The 18,750-nt window shown below is 37.9% G+C and overlaps 1 protein-coding gene across 1 annotated transcript; it reads right to left on the minus strand.

Moving 5' to 3' along the window:
- Nucleotides 1–934: 934 nt before the first annotated feature.
- On the minus strand, nt 935–2,156 carry LOC121750523. The gene has a single exon (XM_042145075.1). The coding sequence runs from the start codon at nt 1,955–1,957 to the stop codon at nt 1,049–1,051; it is 909 nt and encodes a 302-aa protein (XP_042001009.1). The 5' UTR covers nt 1,958–2,156; the 3' UTR covers nt 935–1,048.
- Between the last annotated feature and the right edge of the window lie 16,594 nt (nt 2,157–18,750).

Consider the following 18,750-nt stretch of genomic DNA (forward strand, 5'->3'; position numbering starts at 1 on the left):
TCTTTTGCTCTACAAAAATAGATAAACTTATAAATGACAGGAGTTTTGATATGCAATCAGTAAAATAAGGGAGATGAAAAAAAAGTAAGAGAGAAGAAAAAGACAGTAGAAATAGCATTAGTGGATTGTGAAATCTACATTATTACAATCCACATTATTAGTCATAGTAATATAAAAACTTTCATATTTATACTCTAATTTTGGCGATGGCCCAAAATAGTAAAACTAATCTCTTTTTAGGATGGATGAAGTGTTTTTTATATATATACTCCCCCCGTTCGTGAAATGTTGTCCACATCTTAACGCGGATTTTAAGAAATGTGAAAAAAAGTGAGTAGAAAAAGTTAATGGAATGTGGATCTCACGTTTTGTTCTAAACACATTTAGTAATTTCCGACGACTTTGGTCCCGAAATATAACTTTTTTACATTGTGAGATGATATAAAGAAATACTATCCAAAACAAAGTATTACTTTAAGTTTCACACTTGTCTTTGTACAAAAGTTTGGTCAGTTTTTGATTATTTTCTTCCTCATTATTATTGGAGTCGTGACTTCTAAACCATGTACTCCACCAATACTAATCTTATAAACTTACCGAATATAATATTATTCTTGATAGTATTATGGTGCATATTAGAATTTGAAGTTCATATTTCAATATATCGGGGGTTTCACGACGTGGGGTATAATCATTGATGGATGATGATGCCAATATTTATTAAACTACATTATAGTATTATTTGTGTGAAGCTATAAAGTAGTGGCAATGTTAAGCCGAGCCACTATCCAATTGATTTATTTGCCTCTATGCAATCATCAATGTCTAAAGTTGTGGTTTTTGTACACACCAAGAATGAAGATGGTAACATAATACTAACACTTATAGTGAAATGATCTTACTCAGCACCCTCAACAATCAAAATGCAACCACCTTCATCAATAATTTATTTCTCTTATTTCAGAAATTGAAGAAGAAGAAGCAGAAGCATAAGAGATTCACTCAAAAATAAATCTAAATCAACACACACATTACACATAGTAGTAATTCAGAAAAAAGCCCTGCTCCCATAGAACACCCTGCTGCAACCACTATCCTGTTTCTTCTTCTCCTTCTCCTCATTCCCATCCTTATCCAAATCCATAGGCAGCTTCATCTTCGCCAGCGACTCCGTAAACTGCCGCATGCTCCTCACATACATCTCCACTATCTGCTTCTGCATAGCCTCCTCCTCCTCCTCCTCCTCATTCCTATCATCGCCCAAGCTCGTCATCCCCGAGCTCCCCTCCGATGAGTTCCCCGCCATCTCACACTCCTCCGCCCCCGCCCCGAGCTGGAGGAAGGACCCGTCCCACGGCCTCACAGGCCTCACCCCATCCTTCACAAAGTACTCCCTCACCATCTCCCGGTTCTGCTCCGCCACTCTGATATCCGGAAACTCCATCCTGCAGTACTCCTCGGAGACAAGGATGATTCCACCATCCTCCTCGTTGGCATGCGAAGAAGAGGTGGTGTTGATAGTATGATTGTTGGTTGTGTTTAAGAGGAGTGAGAGCTTGATGGTGCCTGCAGGGGAGTGGAAGAGGTCGGTCGAGGAAAGGTGGAAATCATGAGTGAGGCTTTTGTTGGCGGGGAGGGATGGGATTGGGACTAATGCGAAGCCGAGGAGCTGGTCGTCCATCAGGTGCTTGGCCCGGCTCAGCATCCAGATTTCGCACTTGAGGATGGAGTCTGGGTGGGTGACGTTGATGGCCATGTCTTGGTGGAAGTCCGGGTTCCTCCCCCCGCCCCTGACGACAGGGGTGGAGACTGTGTGGTCCGGGTCGTAGGTCAGGGAGAATTTCGCGTACACGTCCTGCTTCTCGTAGATGCATATGTTGTGGATGTTCCTCGCGTGGTGCACGTGGATTTCGAGAGTCGTATTGCCACCACCACCTTTGTTGTTTAAGGGCTCCATGTTCTGAGTCTAAGCAAGACAGCATTCATGTGTTCATATCAATACAAGGGAAACAAGGTGGGAAAGTGGAAGTGTGTTGTAGGTGAGAAAGAAGGGGAGAGTGATGATGGGAGATGGGGAAAAGGTTTGGTAGGAGATGGTGATGTATGTTGCTTTGCTTGACAATGCAGCTTATTTTTTGCAATCCACTAAGGGAAATGGAGCCCTCCATTTTATTCATTATTCATTGCCACCTTTTTTCTCTATGCCTCTCCAAATCTTCAAAGACTATTTCTTCACACATCATCCCACTACAACATGCCTGTCTAAGATCATATCTTTTCATCATAGTTTAAACACCAAATATTATCATATATCAAAGAGTTGGTCAAAACATGATATATTATATATGCTTGCAGATATAGTCAAAACCAAAACCTAACAAATGTATCTAACATTAGAGGGATGGTTTAAGAATGAAACTTGAGCTTTAAGAAGTTTCAAAGATGTTGCAAGAAATTATGTGTTTCAAAGATAATCGACGTAATAGAAACTCTCGTGAAGCACCGAGCACGCACGTTGGAACGTTTGAAGCTTGCGAAGAATCAATATCTCGCCTTAAGCTTTGCCATCAACTCAGTTTTTAGGACGTTGATAGCAACAAAATCATCCCGTAGCTCCTTCAAGGTCTGATCGCACCAATGATCAGCTTGTTGGGTTAGGGCTCCCAACTCAGTGGTTAAAAAAACCCATATGGCCAATTTATTAACATAAATATGTCAAATAAGAACTTAGGCCATCTGCAATGTTGTCTCTTATCCGTCCCTTAACCGTCTCTTAAATTACTATTCTTGGGCCCCACTGTACTTTTTTACTCCATCTCTTAACTAAGGGACGGAACCTGCAACCCTCCATCTCTTATTCGTCCCTTAACCGTCTCTTAAATTACTATTCATTCAATTTCATTTTTTATTTTTATTTCCAACAAATTCAATTAATAAAAACGCACTTCATTAAATAAAATAAAATTACAACATAAAATAAAAATACAACTTAAAATTCAAAAAAATAAAAAAAACACATAATTAAAATTCTAAAAAAATAAAAATTACATAATTTAAAATAAAATTTTATAGAAAATAAAAAAAAACTACTCCGCCAGATAATCATTACCCGAAGGCGGTGGAGGTGCACTGAAACCACCTGGAGGCGGAATACCAAGTTGTCTTGCCATAAACTCAATTCCGGCAAGATAGGCTTGGTATTGTTGAGGCGTCATGCGGGAAGTGTCCGCCATTGTGGCAGTCAGGTACAAGGACATTAGGGAGTTCGAGGGTGCCCCCGAGCCCGTCTGGCTTGATTCGGCTCGGCCCCTCCTCCCTCTAGCCGCCTTCGCCGCATTTCTCCCTTGAGGCCGACGGCGCCCACGGGAGGACCCTCCGGCATCGTCTGTCGTGGACTCAACCTCCTGCGAGGCAAACTCTTGTGTGGCGCTGCCCGAACCGCCCTCACTAGACGAGTATTGGCCACCCGCCGTGTGCTTTGTGCGCTTCGAGGTCGAGCCCGAGCTGGACCAGACACCGCCAGCCCACCTTTCCTCGTCTTTGACGACCTCCCAAACATCGACATGTTTGAATTGTTTGCCGGTGTCGTCGAAGTAGGCTCGCAAAGCCGACCTCAGAATGTCGGCTCCCGTGGCTCCGCTTTGGTAATAAGCAGCTTCACTCTTGTAGATGGCGCAAAAATTTTTGACCTCTCTGTCGACTTGGTCAAAGTGAGTGCGGAGCATCTTAAATGGGCGGCGGCGGGACCTCTTCGACTTAATCTCCTGGTAGGCCTCGGTCACCTTTTCCCAGAAGCACTTCCGGGATTGTTGATTCCCGACAATGGGATCGTACGAGACCTTGATCCAGGCGTGGTACACAGCCAGCGTTTCCTTGGGGCTGTACGGATGCCGGCCTAGATCCTCCTCCTCCTCGTCCGCCTCCGCCCTGGAGCTTCCACCGCCTCGGCCTCCTCCACCACCTCGACTGCCTCCACCGCCTCGGCCTCCTTCCGGAGTGGGTTCAGCCGAATAATCCTCCTGAATCTAGGATAATCCCTGCGAATACCTCGGGGCGGAGGGACGGGCGTATGCATCCACATCAAAATGGGGTGGTTGGTACCCCCAGGTGTCGACGAACCGGAACCACCACCCAGGACATTGTACATGCCCCCCAGTCGCCGAACGCGTTGATGTCAAACCTGCCGGAGCCGCCACCGCCAGAGTTTCCGTCGCCGGACATTTTGTGATAAGAGGTTAGATGAAAATTGGAGAGGAAATGGAGATGATTTGGGAAGAATAGATGTGTATTTGTGTGTGAAATGAGGATTAATTAGGAATATTTATAGAGTAAAAAAATAAAATAAATAATAAATAAAAAATGATAATAATAACGGTAATATTACCGTTTTTTTATTTTTGATTTTATTATTTTTTATTTTTTTATTTGGATTAAAAAAATAATTTATTGCGTCAGCGTGACGATGCCCTCTCGCGGGCCGGCGAGTGGGCGTCACGTATGGCGCCGGAGCGCGCCACGTCGCGCTGGCGCGTGGCGAGACGGCTGGCCATCCGTCTCGGTGGGACGGGACGCTGCAACACGTCTCGCCGCCGTCTCGTCCCGGCGTGACGGGTTACGAGCCACCCGCGTGACGCGTTGCTGGTGGCCTTATAAATATCTACTATGGGTTGTGTTAGTGTGCTAACTAATTTACAGTAATAAGTAATAACTTTCAATTCTTTGTATTAAAATTATCAATACAAAGATATAATTATATCAATACAACATGTAAATTTAAATATCAACATAATGATATAAGTTTATCAATACAAGAAGATTGATAAATTTATATTTTTATGTTGATATTTTTAATATACAAAATTGATATTTAGTTATTAATTATTACTATAAAAATTAGTATTTGATCACACCCCTATCTATAGGAGCCAGCCACATTTGTCACGATTAGAAATCCAATCATTGTCCGATTGACTTGAAATTTTAACTGAAGGTAGAATGCTCGTGAATTGTCATTCTGACTAAAAGAAATTGAATTTGAATAGTTAGATGTCCACAATAGTACACTAATATATTGTAAGAGAATAATGTTGAGATTATATGAAATGGATAATTTAGCACAACGAAAGATTAGTGTCTGACCTTCTAGAACCCAAGATAATATATATCTATAGCCCATAAAACTAAATCATCTAAGGCCCAATAGACTTAGATTTGCAAACAAACTACATCATGTCCTTTCTCAATTGGTTCTGAGTAAAAATTAATACTAATTGATTTTGTCTTTTTTAATGTTAAACATACTGCACAAATATTTGTTTTTACGTGAATAAATAAATGGGCTTCAAATTGTGGGCTCATAAGCCCAGATGCATTACATTTTGAGATACATGTTCAGCTTCGCACGATTAAGTTTCCATCGTTTTATGTAATTAAAGTTTATAATCAGAATAGCCAAATTAAAACTGATATGAGTGTTAATGTTTTGTTTTTTTTAACTATCTATTACTCCACCACAAAAGGAAACAGTTGATTTGTATATATAATTTGTATTTCTAATAATCATAGTATTCACGAATTTTGAAATATAAGAAAAATAAAAAATATTTTTTCTTACAATTACAATTATTTGGAGTATATAATTTATACTCCATCCGTCCCAGTTTAAGAGTAAAATTTAGTTATAGCACGAGTTTTAAAAAATTGGTGGAGTGTGTAATAATTGAAGTGAGATAGTGGTTGTTGGAGTGTGTAATAATTGAAGTGTGTTAGTGGAAACTGAGACCCTTTTGACTTTTTGTATATTTAAGATTTTGTTTTATTTTATTTTTATGAAAGTAATGGCATTTTAGTGTAAATTTGATGAATAATGAGGTTAATATGGTATATTCTAAATGTGACTCTTAAACTGGGACAGACTTAAATGGCGAAATGTGACTCTTAAACTGGGACGGAGGGAGTAAATGGCATGAGCTAAATATTTATCATATTCAAGTTTTTTTCTCTTTAATACTTATTTCATCTTTACATATCTTGATTTGTTTTTTTATGCCAACAAATATGGTCCAAAGAAACAGATCAAGGTATTATCTAGAAATGGAGTATAGAAAATATAATTGAAATTTATGAAACAAGGAAATATTGATGGAGAAAAACAAAAAAGTCAAATCCTGCATCATCTAGAAATGGAGTATAGAAAATATAATTGAAATTTATGAAACAAGGAAATATTGATGGAGAAAAACAAAAAAGTCAAATCCTGCATCAACTAAAAGTAGCGAGCGTGACTGTGATTCTGATGGAAGAGTTAATGATTTTGTGAAAAACTACAAAAGTAAATCTACGAACCCTACATTATCACACATTAGTGAAACACACCAAAATAGGTAGTATTACACACCACTCCCACCCAAAATACCAACTCTACTACTAATTTCCACTATTTGCTACTTTAATATACCCTCAATTCTATAAGAATATAAATTTTTTTAATACACCCTTTATAAATATATACTTTCTAATGTTAGAAACTTTTTTCTTTTTAATAAGATAATAGTCATTATTTACTATATACTTTAATTACTTTTTTTCATTTTATTTTTCTCTTATTTTATCAATTTTACATTAAAATTAGTGTTCATACTCTCGTGGAACGAAGGAAATACTTTATTAACCTACTTCAGTGTTGTCTGGTCTCTTATTTTATCAATTTTATATTAAAATTAGTGTCCATATTCTTATGGGATGGAAGAAATATTATATTAACCTGCTCCAAACTTTATTAACTTGCTCCAGTGTTGTCTGAAATTACAACTCAAGATTAATCTTACTTGATACTCCTACTAGTTATGTTTGATTCAAACATTTTAGATTAATGCTTGGGTTTGTTTTGAAACGTGATAAATTTTTGCAATTGTGAAAAGTTTTAGCAACAATATGTACATTTAGTTGGTTTTTTCTTTAACACTCTCTTCAAACCCACAATCGCAATTCGCAGCATCACAACTCATATTCATCCACAACATACATAATACTCACAGCATCACATATTTAAAATATGCAATTGGCAAGCATTAACATAAAGATAGAAGAGTCTCCAATGAATTAAAATGACCACAAGATCAACTGCTTGGATTTAATACATGACTTTCTTTAACTGCAAATTTTTAATCTTAAAAATTCTTAATCCAATACTCCCTCAGTCCAATAATTTGTCACTACTTAATGTGGGCACGAGTTTTAAGAAATATAAAAAAAAATTGATTTGAAAAGTTAGTGAAATATGTAACCCACTTTATTATACTCCATCCGTCCTATCTCATGTGATGGATTTCTTTTCGGCACACGGGAATTTAAAAAATTATATATGTATTGAGTTAAAGTGAAGAGAAGAAAAAGTAAGAGAGATAAAGAGAGAATAAAATAAGCGAAAGGGAATAAAGTAAGAGATGGTTGAAGTTTTGTTTTTAGCTAAAAAAATGAATTAATTGAGATGAGACTATCCAAAATGGAAATTTGATCACTTAATGTGGGACGGAGAGAGTATTGGTTTTATAATAATAAGTGAGTTAAGTGAATTGTTTTTATATTGTGCTATAATTGAATACAACGGAATAGTCAAAATATATGGTTTATACTCCCTCCGTCCCGGACTACTTGCACTTATTTCCTTTCTGGACGTCCCAAGTTATTTGCACTCTTTCCATTTTTAGTAAAAATTATTATCTACAGCCGCAATTGTTGACTTTGCTATATACTCATTCCTTAATCTCCGTGTCGAAAAGAAAATGTGCGAGTAGTCCGGGAAGGAGGGAGTATTATCTGTCCTTAAAATCTGACTGACTTGGCTTTATTATGGAGAGGATTTTCAGGTTCGGCTAAACTCATAAATAAATAACTTCTCCACTACTCTCTCTCCAAAACAGCATTTTTGTGATTTGACGCGATCGAATTGGATTGGGGAAAATTTCGGTAGAGGCATAAGTATGGTAGTATAATGATTATATTTTATATATTTATAATGATACAAATAGGAAAGATATTGGTGTTAAATATTTATAAATTATACACCCTCCACGCTGTTGTAGGTGTTTCTTTTCATAATCCAATTTTAAAAAATATAATTGAATGAGTTAAGTAAATAAAAAATAAAAAATATAAAAAATAGAAAGATGAATAAAATAAAATAAGTAAAAAAAGATATATTAATTTTTACTAAAAATAGAAATAACTCAGTATTATTGAAAGTACCAAAAAATAACTCTACTATTATACTCCATTCGTTCATGAAAAATAAAGCACATTTGTCATTTTTAGTTATTCAAAAAAATAGAGTACATTTAAAAATGGAAAGTATTCAACAACTTCTCTCTTACTTTTTCTCTCTCTTACTAATAATATGGACCTAACATTCCGCTAACACTAATTATCCTTATTTTTTCCATTCTCTCTTACTTTAATAATTCCACATTAAAACTCGTGTTATTCACAATAAGTCCTATTTTTCGTGGACGGAGGGAGTATAACAAATCAAATACTCCCTCCGTCCCTGAAAAATATGCATTATTTCCTTTTTCATCTATTACTAAAGAATATGAACATTTCAATTTGAAAATTCTCTTATTTCTAATGAAGTGGGACTGATCATTCTCCATTAAGAATATTTAAAAAACTTTTTCTATATATCTCTCGCGATTATTGAATTGAATTTTCAATAATGTATCAAAATCCAAGTCGAATTCAAAATTTATAGAGTATTCAAAACGGAATGAGTAGTAAAAAAAATTGAGAAATGGGAAAGTTGAGGGAGAGAGAGCGCGTGGAAAGTGGGAAGGGTGAGGGAGGGGACAAAAACGTACGGCGGAGGAAATCGCGGGATATATAGAAGCGGCAGAGACCTAGATCAGATGCAGCGGTGGGCTCGAGACATCCATTTTCTCTTACAATAATAAATATAGTAAATCCAACCAACCCCCCATTCCCCTTCCCTCTCTTTATAGATAGGTCACTAGCCTCATGCACTACATCTCCGCTGTAATCCACTTTTCACTCCTCCCCACGCCTCTCCTCTCCTCTCTTTCTGCCCCCTACTTCCATTTATGGATACCATTTCTACTTCTCTTCCTTCTTTTTCTAAATTGAAATTTTTATTTTAATTTTTATTTTAATTTATTGTCTCTTTCACTTCCATTCGTATAATATTCGACATAATATAAGTCTAATTACTACTAGTAAAAAAGTATGAACTTCAATTTATGAATTAGCACATTGACTAGAGTACATATCACTATTTTTAATTAACTTAAGATATATTATATAGAAATGGGCATTAATCTGTATTCAGAAATATATATCTATGATCATTGCCATCTATATTGATGTGAGACAAGAATTAAAAATACGCCTTTACACGTTGAACCGAAGTGGAAATCGGACTTCTACACGTACACACAAAGAGATCGATCTGCATGAACATAAATATATCTCGTAAAAATAAGCCATTCATCCTATTAAAATACTCCATAGCGATGAAAGATTTTCTAATACGAATACTGAATCATCATTAAACCCATTTGAAACAAGAATGGGTATTTTTAATATTGAATGCGGAGCGATAATTGTGCATAAAAATTGAAAATCATGTGACTCTGAATGTGAAGATCACAACACCAGTTATTAAATTGGGTTGAATTTTATTATGTAATCTAAACTACTACTATACTATAAGTGAAGTTAAGGTAGGTAGAAGGCTATTTTATGCATATGTCCCCTATTATCTATGCAAAAAGACTGCGTATTGGCACCAATTATTGATATGTAAGCGTTACTTAAGATTGATTAATTGACTAATAATTGACTACTAACTTCTCTAACGTCCCTACTACACTTTCAATCTCATATAGCACGAGCCTATTACGTGTATCTGATTTCCCAAAACCTAATGTTTGAACTTTTTTTATTCCGATCACCAAAGACATGTTATCCACTGCGGCTTGCAATATGAAATGACATACTAACAAATCCTATTCCATCGACCTTGCAACCCGACTCTGGCTCTTTTCCTTACTTGTAGTTCTATAGCTTTGTTGGCAAAACAAAATCATTTTAAATATTGACACTAATTAAGTTTGAATAGTGTTTTATCTTTGTTGCATTATTGACAAAAAGAACTACTACTAGTGTAGGAGTGTAACTTACAAATTTGTAAGATAGGATTGTTAGGGCATCAGCAGTGTTGGCCCTAAGGCCATCCACAACGCTGTTCCTATACCGTTCCTAAACCGTTCCTTAAACCACTATTTGAGGGCCCCACTGTACTTTTTTACTCCATTCCTTAACTAAGGAACGGAACCTGCAACCCTCGTTCCTTAACCGTTCCTTAACCGTTCCTTAAATTACTATTCATTCAATTTCATTTTTTTTTTAATTTCAACTCAATTCAATTAAAAAAACAAACACATTTTATTAAAAAACACACAACATTAAAACAAAGTTACAACTTAAACTTAAAAAAATAAAAAGCACACAATTAAAATCATAAAAAAATAAAAGTACACAATTTTAATAATTTCATCCGCCAAAGTTTGCCCAAATGTGCTCAATTAGATCATGTTGGAGTTGGGTGTGGGCGCTAGAGTCGCGTGTCCTTGCACGAATAGATAACCATTCTTGTATAGACGGATGCGCTCCACTTCGAGGCGGACTACTTGCGGTTGAGCTTCCGGGGGATTCGGGGTCGAACCAATTTCCCGCCTCGGGTCCTTCGTCTTGGACAATCATGTTGTGCAAGATTATGCACGTATACATGATGTCGACCATGTTCTCCCTGAACCACGTACGAGCCGGGGCTTTGATGATGTTGAAGCGCGCTTGGAGAACCCCGAACGCCCTCTCCACATCCTTGCGAGCAGCCTCCTGCTTCTGCGCAAAAAGAGCCTGCTTTGGGTTCGCAGACCCACTGCACGTCTTCACGAAGGTAGGCCACTTCGGGTAGATGCCATCGGCGAGATAGTACCCCATTTTATAAAGCCGATTGTTGGCGACGAAGTTGATGGCCGGCGCTTTACCATCCAAAACTTCGGTCAAGAGGTCGGACTGGTTGAGCACGTTTACGTCGTTGTTCGACCCGGGGACCCCGAAGTACGCGTGCCAGATCCAAAGGCGGTAGTCGGCAACAGCCTCGAGTATAACGGTTGGGTGGGTACCTTTGTGGCCGCTCGTGTAGGACCCCTTCCACGCCACCGGGCAATTCTTCCATTGCCAGTGCATGCAATCGACGCTGCCGAGCATCCCTGGGAATCCGTGCACTGTTTCGTGAAGGTCGAGAAGGAACTGACAATCGGCCGTGCTTGGCCTCCGGAGAAATTCGTCGGTGAAGGCTGCCCGGACGCCTTTGCAGAATTTGAGCAAGCACATTCGCCCAGTGCTATCTCCGATGTGGAGGTATTCGTCGAACATGTCGGCCGTTTGTCCAGTCGCAAGCTGGCGGATTGCTGCAATACATTTCTGCAGCGTCGTGTGGCTGGGACGTCCGACCGCGTCGAACCCTTCCTGGAAGAACTCTTCCCGGGCTGCCAAAGTATTCGCGATGTGGAGAAATAACGGTTTCCCCATGCGGAAACGGCGACGGAAGTACGTATCTCCCCAAACCGGGTTATCGCAGAAGTAGTCGCGTACTAACCTTGCGGCGGCTTCCTCCCGGTTACGATGGATGTACGTACGGGAGCGACGTTGGGGCGGAGCGGCTTCTTCCGCCTCCCGTCGTCGATCTTCTTCAAGTGATTGTTCCAATATTTGACGCATTTGTTCATAAGGATCCATTAGTTTGATTAAATTTGGGAGAAGGAAAATAGAGTTGATTTGAGATGAAAATTGGGGTGGAAATAGAGAGAAATAGATGTGTGTTTGTGATTGAAATGAGTATGAAATAGGAGTATTTATAGAGTAAATAAATAAATAAATAAAAAAAAAACGGCTATAAAATTAACGGTCTCATTACCGTTAATAAAAAAAAATTTTATTTTTTTTTTATTAAATTCGAATTTTTTTTAAAAAAAATGAATTATTGCGTCATCGGGACGAAGCCCACTCGCGGGGCAGCGAGTGGGCTTCACGCGTCGAATGGGAGTCCGCCACGTCGCCTCGGCGCGTGGCGGAACGTTTCGTTCCGCGTTTCGGAGGAACGAAACGCGGCACGGCATGGGAACGGTGGCGGCACGGAATGGCGACGGAACGCACGCTGCAACGCGTGCCGCCGCGAAACCGTTCCTCCGGAACGGCATAGGAACGGCGACGGCACCGCGTTGCGGATGCTCTAAGGAGCGCCCTATGGCGCGCCACGTCATCAGTTTTATCCTCCTACCTCTTCACCTGCAGTGGGGCGCCCTAAGGCGCGCCACATCATCATTTTTTTAATATTTACAAAATCGATACGAATTTAAAAAAACTAATAAATTAAAATACGAATTTCAAAAACTTCATTTCATTTAATAAAAATTAATACATTACAATGCGAATTAAAAAAAACGCAAACTCAGAGACGGTGGCTACCGGACTCAGACGAACTAGAACTATTGGTGTCGTCACCGAGATTCATTTTGGTTGGATGTTGAGAGAGAATATGTAAAGAGATAGTCGATATGTTCGTATGTACAAATGAATGAGAAACGAGATTTAAATAGAAAATAAAAAATGCGTGCCATCGTCCGCGACCACCGTCCGCGTAGCCCACAGTGGGGCGGACGATGGACATCGTCCGCTCTATACTCCGCGCCCTTAATATAGGGTGCGACGATCGTCCGCGGCCAATGTCACGCACCCGCAATGGGGCGGACGATGCGCCCCATCGGGCGTGCCATCGTCCGCCCCATTGCGGATGGCCTTAACCACAAATTCTATATACAGGGACTTCTAATATTTTCAAATTCATAAGTGTAAGGAGGATTACACCATTAATTTACACTCCCTCCACCATTTATCTAGTTTCATTTTGAAACTTGTTTATTTTCTAATTTGATATTCTCTCTTATAATTAAATTGAGTCAAAACTTTTAGACACAGAGACTGAAAAATCGTGTTGAAAAATAGGAGTAGGAAAAATAAAAAAGAGTAAAATATGTGACGAAATAAAATAAAAGTGACTGGATGTTTGATTTTTTGTCAAAAAAAAGAAAATGAAATGGCTCAATTTAGCTGAGATATCCCAAAAGAATACGACTTAACTTAGTTGGGACGAAGGAAGTAGTAAATCGTTATAACTTTGCAGGAAACACCAAGAGTAGGTTGAACTATTTCTTAAAATTAACAAATAATCGAATGAATTTGATTCATTTTCTTTACTTATATTATACCTCCTTTCAAAAAACTAGACAAAGTTATAAGCGGCACAAGTTGTTATTCGTAATTGTTAAAGTAAGGGAAAGATGAAAAAATATGGTGGAAGTAATGTTAATCCATCGATTGTGGAGTCCACATTTACAATGATGTGTAAAATTAGTATTAGTTTAAAACTATATATTTTAAGAATTAGTCTAATTTTGATGGCGGACGAAAAATGATAAAACTTGTCTTTTTTAAAGAGAGTATATTAGTGATAAGTATTTTTATTAAAATAGAAATAAAAGAAGACAAGGGTGACGGTGAAGTGGGCGAAAAGGCGCGTGGGCAAGAGGAGAGGAGAAAGTGGAAAAGTATAGCGTGTATAGGTCTTTCATAGGAGATGAGAATAGGCTGCGCCTTACAAAAGTCATTTCCTTTCGCAGACCGCCGCTTTCCTTTTTCTCCTTATTATTTTGCATTTTTTATACGCTTTTCATTTCATTAGTTATTTTATTCAGTAAAAAATAAATTATCTATTTTCCTAATAATTGGTTGTGACAGTGTCTATGATATTTCAAGTGACAACTGTATATCGTGACCGACCAATCAAATGTTGTTGTCCTTAAAAACACTTTTTCCATTTTGATTTGGCCACCATATATATTGACAACCTTTTCACAAGATTTTGTATTTTCTTTTACTTGATGCGGAATGATTTTAACAATATTATCAAATGTTTATCATTTAATAATTTCTTCCTATAAACTACAGGTTTCAAATAATAAAAATAATGTAGTTCATGATTTTATATGCCATGTTCAAAGTTTACGAATTTTTTTTTAAATGTTTCGTGATATTAGGCGCCAATAAACCTTATATTCAACTTTCAATTTCTAATTGTTACATATACAAACAATTGTTTAAAACCTTAGCTGAATAAAAGTATGACAAGCTTTTATAGACGGAAGGAGTAATTCTTAGTTTTTAATTAATATTACTCCTTCAGTCCCACAATAATTGTCACTATTTTTCATATCGCTACATCCCATAATAATTATCACATTTTATTTTTTCCATAAATGGTAAGTAGGTCTCACATTCCACTAACTCATTTGACTCACATTTTATTATAAAACCAATATAAAAAAGTGAGTCTCACGTTCCATTAAGTTTTTCAACAAATTTTTCTTTACATTTTTTAAAACTAGTGCTAACAATAAAAGTGAAAATTATTATGGGCTGACGGGAGTATTTATCATTCAATAATTACCAAGTAATGTGCATATTGAAATACTACTCTAAATTAATAGAAGAAAACAATATACGTGAGAGATTATTTATTACTAGCATATTGAATTTGGTGCAAATCATTTGAGTTGGCCTGTGGTCCGTCTCGTATGTTTAAGAAAAAGGAGTACTGCTATATAAATCATGTGCACACATTCATATTCCACTTGTGTGAGATATAATATTATAATACTCATTACATGATTTGAAAAATATTCACATTCGCTATCAAATTAAAAAAGAGGTGTTATACTTAGAGCATATTTAAGGGGGAGGGGAGAGTTAAATAGGAAGATAAAGTATGATAACTATCAAGTTTACCTTCTTTTTTTTTGAAAAAATATTCTTCAATATGAGAGGTATATGGGAAGGTATTATACATTTTCCTATTTTAAGAATGTATCTTTATCTCTCCATTCAAGAGAAGATAAAAGATAAAAATCAGTTTTTTAATCTTGCATGGAGATAGAGAAGGTAACAAAACGTCTACCGCAAAATTAATTTAGGGTTGATTTATGTTTTTAATATTTTTTAACACTTTAAATTATTAGTTACTTTATATTATTTGTTAAATATATAATTGGGTTCATGTAGAGAAGGCATCTGCCTTTATATTTGATTAGTTTATGGCTGATTTATATTTTAAGTATTTTTTAACACTTTATATTATTTGATAAATGTATTCTTTAATATTTTATGTTTAGATTATTGGTTAACATATTTAAGGAAATAATCATTTGCCTTTTCAATAAACCTTTTCTCTTTGGAGTTGGTTGTTTTTTGAAAAGATATATTAGGGCACCCGCAACGCGTCTCGTTGTTGTCACTATCTCGTCTCCGAGAGACGAGCGGAGACGAGAAGGCGTTGCGGGGATACGTCTCGTCTCAGCGGGTCCGGGACGGTTGGCGGGACAGCTCGCCACGCGTCAGCGCCACGTGGCGCTAGGCGTGACGCCCACTCGCCTGCCCGCAAGTGGCCGCCGTCACGCGAACGCAATAAATCATTTTTTTAATTCGATTTTAATTAAAAAAATTATAACGGTAATGTTACCGTTTTTTACCGTTCAACGGTATTTTTATTATTTATTTATTATTATTTTTTCTTTTTGTACTCTATAAGTACTCCTCTTTCATCCTCATTATACACACAAACACACATCTATTCTTCTCAAATCATCTCTCTTTCCTCTCCAATTTTCATTTCACCTCTCCAATTTTCATCTCAAAATGTCCGGCGACGGAAACGAGGGCTGCTCCAGTGGATATGACTTGAACACGTTTGGCGACTGGGGGCATGTACAATGTCTTGGGTGTTGCCGGTTCCGGTTCGTCGACGCCGGTAGCGTACCAACCACCCTATTTTAATGTGGATGCATACTCTCGTCCCTCTGCCCCGAGGTATGGCCAATCGCAAGGATTATCCCAAATTAGGGAGGATTTTCCGGATGAACCCAATCCGAAAGGAGGACGAGGTGGAAGCTCCAGGGGTCACGCATTCGACGCCGTGGAGGAAGAGGAGGAGGCGGCCGAGGAGGAGGAGGATGAGGATATAGGCCGTCATCCATACAGCCGCAAGGACACAATGACTTTGTTCAACGCTTGGGTCAGCGTCTCGTACGATCCCATCGACGGGAATCAACAAACCCGCAAGTATTTTTGGGAAAAGGTCACCGACGCCTACAACGAGAACAGGCTGTCTCGGTCCCGCCGCCGCACCATGAAGATGCTCCGCAGTCATTTTGACCGAATCGACAGGTATGTTAAAAAATTTTGCAGCATCTACAAGAATGAAGCAGCTTAATACCAAAGCGGAGCCAGTGGAGCCGACATTATGAGAGCGGCTATGCAAGTCTTTTTTGACGACAACGGCAAAGAATTCAAACATGTCAATGTTTGGGAGGCCGTCAAAGACGTTGAAAGGAGGGCTGGCTGTGTCCAGTCTAGCACGGGCTCGAGCTCGAAACGCAAGAAGCATACGGCAGGTGGCCAATACTCGTCTAGTAAGGGCGGGTCAGGCAACGCTTCACAAGAGGTTGAGGGCACGGCCACCGATTCAGGGGGCTCATCTCGTGGGCATCGTCGGCCGCAAGGGACCAAGGCGGCGAAGGCGGCTAGATGGAGGAGGGGCCGAGGCGAATCAAGCCAGGCGGGCTCGGGCTCGAACACTCTATTGTCCATGTACTTGACCGCCACGATGGCTGACACTTCCCGCATGACGCCTCCCCAATATCAAGCCCATCTTGCCAGAATTGAGTATATGGAAAGACAAATTGGTATTCCGCATCCATGTAGCTTGAGTGCACCGCCACCGTCTTCGGGGGATGATTCGCCGGCGGAGTAGTTCTATTCAATTTCTATAAAATTGTATTTTAAATTATGTAATTTTTATTTTTTTATGATTTTAATTATGTGTTTTTTTATTTTTTAAATTTTAAGTTGTAATTTTATTTTATTTAATGAAGTGTGTTTTTATTAATTGAATTTGTTAGAAATAAAAATAAAAAATGAAATTGAATGAATAGTTAAAGGATTAGATGGTTAAGATATTCAGGGTTGCAGGTGTTGTCTCTTAGTTAAGAGATGGGATGAAAAGTATAGTGGGGTCCATGAATAGTGAAGAGATGAGACGGTTAAGAGAAGGATAAAAGACAGCGTTGCGGAGAGCATTACACCTTTTGAGAAGGTATAAACATGATATACCATTTTTATTTACCCAAAAGTATAAACATGATATACCATTTTTATTTACCCTCTTCCCTTGGAGTTGCTCTTATAGGGTGAATTTCTTAAAATCGATATCGTTTCGTGTATAAAACTGCACAAAACAATTATTAAAATGAAATGCTGCTTTTTAAATTGAAGGATGTGAATGTAATGGCAGAGATGTGAAGAATCTAATAAAACTTGATAACCAATCAATTTGTCAATCCATTTATATTAACCTTGAATATTATTAAGATTCTCTTCAATTTTGACTATAGATTGTGCGATAAGCTCTCCGACGATGGAATCGAGCATATGCTCAAGTCCCTCGACCACCGTGTCTATCGCTACATCTCTTTCGATGTGCCGAATTGGTCCGTTTGGTCGACGTATCCTCTTTCCTCCACGTCGTTGACCAATTGATCTTCGCCGTCCGCGATTGGTCACCCCTGTCCGCTCACAAGCGCGTCGCCCGCGCCGCGGATGTGTTGTACCAGACGATGTTGCGCCTGGAGAGACGAGTTCAGAGCGTTGCTCGAGAGTGGCGGCGGCAGATCAACTCACTCTACCCATCACCACCCTAATTACTCTGACGATAGTGCTTCCATCGAGGAGGAGGTCGACGAGGATGCATCCATCCCATACACTTCGGCTGAACCCTAACTTCTTGTTTAAAAATATATATATTTAGACCAAATTTGTAAAATGATCATATATTTAGGGCAAACAATGGACTTTAGTATTTACTTAACTTTGCATTACTTCTAATTAGGTCAATAATTAGTTAATTAGTATTGACCATTAGTTTTATGACAGAACCATTCATTTATGGACCATTTTCATTTGTTCGGAATTCAAAATTAATAAATAATATTTTAAGAATAATGCTATGCGGCCACATTATGGCAAGCCATAAATTAATTAAATAACAAAAAAAATTGATTTTTTTTCAAATTTTTGGTTTAATACTACTTGATTTTACTTTTATATCATCTTCATTATATATTGCTCAACATGTTAGTGTTGCTCTTTCGTAGTTTTTGCTCAACTTATTACTACTGTCATTTCTTGATTGTTGCTCAACGTATACAGTAATTCGTGATATTAATGTGTTTTACGTAATGCAATTCAAAGATAAGTATCAACTCATAAGTTCATTCACACACATATAAGTTTATATCGATAATTCTAATTTTTTTATACATGTAAATGGACTAAATTAACTCTTTATGGCCGGCCACATTATGACCATTTAGCATCAATCATATTTTAAACCAAATTCGCAAAACATTCACACGTTTAAAACCAAAAATGAAGTTTACTCTTTCATCTAATATATTAATGATTTTACTGAAATAGTACTATCTTCCAATTTGAAAATGATTTAGTCATTAAAATAAATTGATTAAGACATAATGCATTTATCATCGGTAAAAGTGAAGCTAC

The sequence above is a fragment of the Salvia splendens genome, chromosome 10 (assembly GCF_004379255.2).
Source record: "Salvia splendens isolate huo1 chromosome 10, SspV2, whole genome shotgun sequence".
Classification (NCBI taxonomy): domain Eukaryota; kingdom Viridiplantae; phylum Streptophyta; class Magnoliopsida; order Lamiales; family Lamiaceae; genus Salvia; species Salvia splendens.

Bases quoted from the DNA above. Each gene is read 5' to 3' on its own strand.
- LOC121750523 (XM_042145075.1), bottom strand. From the start codon at position 1,957: ATGGAGCCCTTAAACAACAAAGGTGGTGGTGGCAATACGACTCTCGAA.